Source organism: Vollenhovia emeryi, unplaced genomic scaffold (genome assembly GCF_000949405.1).
Source record: "Vollenhovia emeryi isolate VEMERY1.0 unplaced genomic scaffold, V.emery_V1.0 DF939598.1, whole genome shotgun sequence".
Taxonomy (NCBI): Eukaryota; Metazoa; Arthropoda; class Insecta; order Hymenoptera; family Formicidae; genus Vollenhovia; species Vollenhovia emeryi.
In genome coordinates this window covers 1-6,715 of record NW_011966768.1, presented here as the reverse complement: position 1 = coordinate 6,715, position 6,715 = coordinate 1, and the positions used below count along the sequence as shown (strand labels likewise).

Here is a 6,715-nt window from a genome sequence, read left to right as displayed (position 1 = left end):
TCTCGACTTTTTCGTATTAGAATTTTCGTCTCAAAATGTTACAAAGTACTTGTCATTAAAATATTTATCGCCAGTTTAGGTACACCCTGCAACATAAAAATGGTATACTGGTTACAATAGATTTACATGCCGCAAAGCCATACAGCACGCGTGTCTATGAGTCGTCTTTCAGACACACGTATCTAAAAGACGACTCAAGACAAATTAAATGTGTCTTCTCGACATGCATATTGAGAAGAAAGCATAAGAAATGTAGCCATGTATGTACTTTTTGTTATTCTCCTAATAATGTATCGATGTATCTGTGATATAATTGAGAGAAACAAATAGACGGTAATAGTCTACAGCTCCTCTAAAATATATCGGTAAAACATTTAATACATCTATCGCTTAATAAACATTACAAGGAGAATGAAATTCAATTATTATGAGAATAACAAGACGTACGTAGCTACTCGAAATACCGCGACGAGAAATATTTGCGTACAATCGCGTGTTAATGTGCTATAATGCGACCGTTTCGCTGTTTTGTCAACTCCTCGGCCGATATTCGCAGTCCGTTGTTATAATTCGGATCGGATCTCGAGCTCTTTTTTTGACACATGACACAGAGCCGTACTAACCTCTTTAGACAACACACTCGACAGGATGGAGACGGATGGAAATATAAAAATTGACTATATTTTCGAGTAGAGTTTGTTCCGCGATTGAAACTTTGGCCACGGTCAATGATATCTTTACACGATTGGCTGCATCTACGAGTATTAACCAATCGTACCGAGCGCGACCATGCATAGGTGGCGACGTGCGCACGCTCCGTGTGTACGCGGTTCTAAAGTCCAATGTCCACGATGCTAGAACTTGGTCCAAGTTCTAGCATCGTGGACATTGGCCTTAAGTACGACACAGAGTCAGGTGACAGCGATCCAATTGTTCGAGAGACCCCCGAGAGAGTAGAGGTAAGAGAGATAATATTGGTCGCGATAAATAGTATTATTAAAGAATATGATATTGAACCGCCAGCAAATATTAAAATTGAAGGGTGAATTAATCGACACCACTGGCAACAGGAAAACCTCCTTTATTCGCACTGTATTATTACAATTGCCAAATAGTATTATTACAATTGCCAGATACGGTCGTTGACGTGTCGTCGATTCAACAAGTTGTCATCTATTTCAGATTGAAATGGCGTGCTACAGCGTCGACCAAATAAATAAAAACCCGTGGCTGTCGATCCAGGACGTGGTTGGCGACGCCAAGACGTGGCCCCAATTCATACGTACTATGTTTTGGGACCGCAACTTTGTGGACCACAACCGTATGGTCGTGGTCAATTTTGCGATCCACGTGTCGGAACCTTTTTTGCACGAGGTTCTAGAGTTCACGCTAAAAACTGCGTACACGCCGGACAGGCGAAGGCAGATAACGGATAGATTCCGTTATTACAACCACGAGGTAAATGTTGAAATTGTTATGGATAACGACATCCGCTGACTCGATCGACGAGTTGTTTAATCGTTGCGTGCCTTTGCAGGAATTGGGCGAGATGCGACGTAGCCGTGCGTATAGCTACAACGTCCACTGTAAGTGCATGTTCAACCTCAATTTTGGTCCAGTGGATCCGTCAGTAAGACGAAGACAGTGAATGTTGTAATTGTATACATACTATACAGTGAGACACATGATACAATAAAAATGAAAATATACCTCGTACGTGTCCGTTATTCGGCAGCTCTCTCTCTCTCTCCCTCCTTCTTGGTCCGTACTCCTGTACTCTCCTGATTGGTAGTCTGAAATATTGGAAACGTTATTAGCAAGTAAATATTGATCCGTCGATCCTATGACGTTAAATACAAATTCTTATAGTCATAAGGCTTGTTTTCTATTGCTGCACTGGTCAACTAGTGCAGTAAGGTAGAATGAGAAAAATCTACTTGTCCTACTCAAACTTATTGCACTAGTTGACCAGTGTAGCAACAGAAAACAAGCCTATAGTATCGTAGCAACATTGTATATATAGGATAGAAAAGCTCGTGTACTTGGATAAATGAGATATGAAACGAAAGAAATGTATAGCTTTTTACTGGCAAAGAAATATAGATGGAGAGATATTCAAGATTATCGTTAAATATAAGAATAGACTGTTAAGGAGCCTTGACGAGCGAGCAACCGAATGAAATGCCAAGTATGCTTTTCTGTACAGCAGAGAATACAGTGTATGATTAGAATATACCCTAGTAGCACAGTGCATTGGCCAAATACAACCAAATATTGGGCCAATGTTTATCCAATGCACTGTGCTACTAGGGTAAATGTTTGATACTAGATGGATTTTGGTGTAAAGCAGAGAATACAGTATGATTTTGATACAAAATGTTTTATACTCTATACATGTTTCTGTAAAGCAGATAATTCAGTGTATGATTAGAATATAAATGTTACATACTAGTATGATTTAGAGAAGAAACGTTTAATACTCGATACATGTTTCTGTAAAGCAGATAATTCAGTGTATGATTAGAATACAAATGTTAAATACTACACGGAAAAAACAATGTAGCTGCTGTAGCTAAAACTTAGCAAACTAGGGACAGCTAATATTTCAGTTGTGATAGCTCAATATTTTGCTACTGTGCCTATTGTATTAGGTGCGACAGCAAACGGTTTGCTGTCGTAGCAAAATATTGAGCTATCACAACTGAAAATATTAGCTGTCCCTATTATGCCAAGTTTTAGCTACAGCAGCTACATTGTTCTTTCCGTGTACATGGATTTTGAGAGAATACAGTCTCATTTAGAGAAGAAAGGTTTAATACTCTATACATCTTTCTGTAAAGCAGATAATTCACTGATATAATTAGAATGCAAATGTTTGATACTAGATAGTGAATACAGTATGATTTAGAGAAGAAACGTTTAATACTCTATACATCTTTCTGTAAAGCAGATAATTCAGTGTAATATTAGAATATTAATGTTACATACTAGTATGATTTAGAGAAGAAACGTTTAATACTCTATACATCTTTCTGTAAAGCAGATAATTCACTGATATGATTAGAATATAAATGTTTGATACTAGGTAGTGAATACAGTATGATTTAGAGAAGAAATGTTTAATACTCGATACATGTTTCTGTAAAGCAGATAATTCAGTGTATGATTAGAATATAAATGTTAGATATATAGCGCGCGGGGCCCTACTTATCACGCGCGGAGCCCTGCGCGGACGAATGTAATGCGGTCAGAGAGCGAGCGCGCAAGGTTACAAGACAGACGTAAGGCTGAAATTACATGAACCGGAATAGGAGTACGGAATAGAGAGTGCGTTATGGAAACAGGCAATCAGCCTTATTCCGCATCATGTGATTTCAGCCTAAGGAAGGAGGCTCTCTGTATTTTTGTGAGAAATAAAGCAAGTGGTGCTACAGATACTAGATGGATTTTGGTGTAAAGAGGAGAATACAGTATGAAAATGTTTAATACTTGATACATGTTTCTGTAAAGCAAATAATACAGTGTATGCTTTGAATACAATATGTTACACACTCGATGGATTTTGCTGTCGAATAGACACAATACGGTGTACAGTTTGAGTACAGAATACGTATTTGTTGCGTAAAAACTTGATTGCGAGTGCGTACAATAGCATTAGCATTCCATCTTTTCTCATAGGCGTTTCCATGTGACCGCCTCTTTAGTCAGCCGCCTCTTTAGTCACCGCGCACGCGTGCGCCTGTACCGTATCTATGGCCAGCGAACGAGCTACAATGTCACGAGTAAGAGCGACGAAATACTCGTATATGTTTCCTACAGCGAGTAATACGATAATTCAAGTAGCGTGGCGTATAATACGATACTACAGATATAGTATTATTCAGCGAGTTAAAAATTACATGCTACGATTGTTAACATAGGTCCTTAGAGATATAAAATCAATTAGAGATTTAAGGTACAAGTAGCCAGTTGAATCAACGATGGAGAGAATTCATATATGCCTTTCCAACTTATATCCTGTGCGCCAGTTACATACCAGTCTTATATAACACAAGTTAATCCCCGTAAGTGGAAATGTTATCGTCAGTCAATTCCCTTCTTTATATATTATAATTTAACTGGCTACATACACAAAAGTTACATGTTCTCGATGCGCATTCAACTGCGAGTACTACAGCCAATAAAACATTTCGAGTAGCGAGTAGACTAAATTTTTACAATTCAAAGGAGCGGTAAAATATATGTCTGTAGCATACGTGTAATTGACGTTGACACGAGTTTTCAAAACGAAATACTTGCGATACAGCCGCAAATATTTCCTCTCGAATATCTTAATAGAGATGCGCAATCATTGGTTCGTTAGCGCGCAGGGTCGTTGGCACGCAGACTTGTTGCCGCGCAGGCGCGTTGGCGCGCAGGTGCATCTCTTACTCGAGCATCTCTACACCGGTCGTAACTCGTGTCTCGCATACGTATCTCGACACCGCAAGGAGACGGACGACGTAAAACTGTTCCAGAAGACGCACTTGTTCCAGAAAGAAAGGTACGTTTGATATCGGCAATCTGGAAAATTGTTCCTATTGCTCGCGGTATATTGTATCAACGCTACGTGATTTTTTTTCAGATATCGCAATGTCTCGCCAGCAAAATTTTTCTTACGACGAGAAGCTGCGGTTCCTCGTCCTTCTTAAAGGTAGCAAGGCGCTTCGCCCGAGTCCATACATGGACACGAGAGGAAGAGATAAGGCGTGGAGGAAGATCGAACGTACGTTCAATAACGATTCACAGGCGTCCGGTATACATAGGAACGTCGAGAGCCTGAAAAATCTGTGGAAAAATTTACAAAAGGCCGCCCGTAAATCGACAGGTATGTCATTATAAATATCAATAACATTCCCAAGTAGAACATATTAGTCGTGAAAACATCAAGATGACATCATTTTTGGATCGTTCTCTATGCATCATGGTGACGTCAAAACAGCCCACCGAGAGCACCTATTTGTTAAATCATTAATGTAGTTGTTTCGCAACAGTACCTTCTTCCAGACAGGAACCAGCACTCAATTATTACAATGATATATCCTGATGCGATATTGTTCTAAAGAATACACTTACGATTAATACATAATATAAAATAGATTCGAAAGATTATAGTTTGAGTCGCTGTTGCCGCATCTCTTACACTACACTCGTATCTTCTACATGGTTCTTCCAAGAAAATAATCATTTCTTTATACGCAGACAAACGAGATGACAACGAGGTCATGAAGCGGATTAAATCATTGATGAAGAAGGTGGAACATGGGCGCAAATCGAGCAAGCGAGGTAAGTGACGAGTTGTGCGGCAGTAAACAGCAAGTAATAACAGAATAACGTTTACACCCTAAATGTCTATGCAATGCTCGTTATATTACATTCGCATTGTCGAGCTATAGGAAATTAAACTATTCGTGATTCGTAAATATTACTTGATGTTTACTGCAACAAAATGTACGACCGTAAAGTGACTTGAATATTACGAAAATTTAATAAACGTCTTTAATATGACAAGTCATTCAGTACGACGACGGAGCGACCGCGATATGGAGGTACGTACCCGAGTCGAAATTTTACAACAGTAAAAGAGGTCGAACTGCAAGTACAAAATTTACTCCTACTTAAAAACTTATAGCGTCGGTAATTTCTACATACTTTATTTACATTTTCTGTATATACATTTTTATGTTGCAGCGAGACAACGACGACGCGAGCGTAGGCGCGGCTGATGTACCGGTCGCCACGCCGACAAATGAGGAGGAGCTGCAACAGCAACAGGAAGAGGTGGAGGAGGAGGAGATGGAGCAGCAGCAGCAGGCGGAGGAGCAGCCACAGGAGGAGGCGGAGGAGGAGGAGATGGAGCAGCAGCAGCAGGTGGAGGAGCAGCAGCAGGAGGAGACGGAGCAGCAACAGCTACAGTTTGAAAGCAATAGTAGTAAAATAGTAAAAAATACATGGTATAATACATATAAGTACTTACTGTACATAAGTTATGTATTCTTATTTGTAGATTCCAGAACAGTTGCAATCTACCGCCGCCTCTGTTTCCACTTCCGCCGCCGCCACCACCACTGCCACTGCCACCGCCACCACCACTGCCACCACCACTGCCACTGCCACCGCCACCACCACCGCCACCACCACTGCCACTGACACCGCATCGTCGTCTCGATCGACACAGGTAAGATATTCCCACCAAGAATCTTTTTTTCATACATGACATATATTACTCATACATACATCATATCATATCACATACATCACATACAATAAGACTACATTGGTTTTCAGGCTTTCGCGGCTGTTGTCTTCTTTAGTCATGGCTTCCGGATGGTTGCCGCGTCTGTTTGCAGTGTGGTGCCGACGTTTCGCAGGCGTTGCAGTCTGCTTCATCAGGGCTGGGAGTCTCTGTGAGACTGAGCTCCCTCGCGTTGCGCTGGTCCTTTCAGGCTGGGAGTCTCTGTGAGACTGAGCTCCCTCGCGTTGCACTGGTCCTTTTATACTCGCTGGGGAGGAAGGGAGGGGGGTCAGCCAATCCCGGCTGACGGTTTTTTAAAAAACCGGGAGGGCGGTGTGCCATATCGGGTTCACCTGATAGCCTTTGTCGCGATTCAGATTGTCAGGGTGTTTCAAGATTTCTATGCCTTCGCGGTGTTTTCGTGCAAAATAGCTTTGGGAC

The 6,715-nt window shown here is 41.0% G+C and overlaps 2 protein-coding genes across 2 annotated transcripts; both read left to right on the top strand.

Annotated features, from left to right (window-relative positions):
• Positions 1-1,098: 1,098 nt before the first annotated feature.
• LOC105557132 lies at positions 1,099-1,907 on the top strand. The gene is made up of 2 exons (XM_012004300.1): positions 1,099-1,458; positions 1,538-1,907. Exons 1-2 carry the CDS (start codon positions 1,189-1,191, stop codon positions 1,646-1,648), a joined length of 381 nt encoding a protein of 126 aa, XP_011859690.1. The 5' UTR covers positions 1,099-1,188; the 3' UTR covers positions 1,649-1,907.
• Positions 1,908-4,632: 2,725 nt separating this feature from the next.
• Positions 4,633-6,217, top strand: LOC105557133 (putative uncharacterized protein DDB_G0294196; the record flags this gene model as incomplete). The annotated part of the gene is made up of 5 exons (XM_012004302.1): positions 4,633-4,867; positions 5,242-5,325; positions 5,672-5,676; positions 5,731-5,954; positions 6,047-6,217. Coding segments are annotated over exons 1-5 (719 nt in total), but the record flags the coding sequence as incomplete, so codon positions are not given.
• Positions 6,218-6,715: the final 498 nt, after the last annotated feature.

Coding starts and splice junctions, on each gene's coding strand:
- LOC105557132 (XM_012004300.1), top strand. CDS start 1,189: ATGGCGTGCTACAGCGTCGACCAAATAAATAAAAACCCGTGGCTGTCG. Junction 1,459..1,537: donor TCCGTTATTACAACCACGAG/GTAAATGTTGAA, acceptor GTGCCTTTGCAG/GAATTGGGCGAGATGCGACG.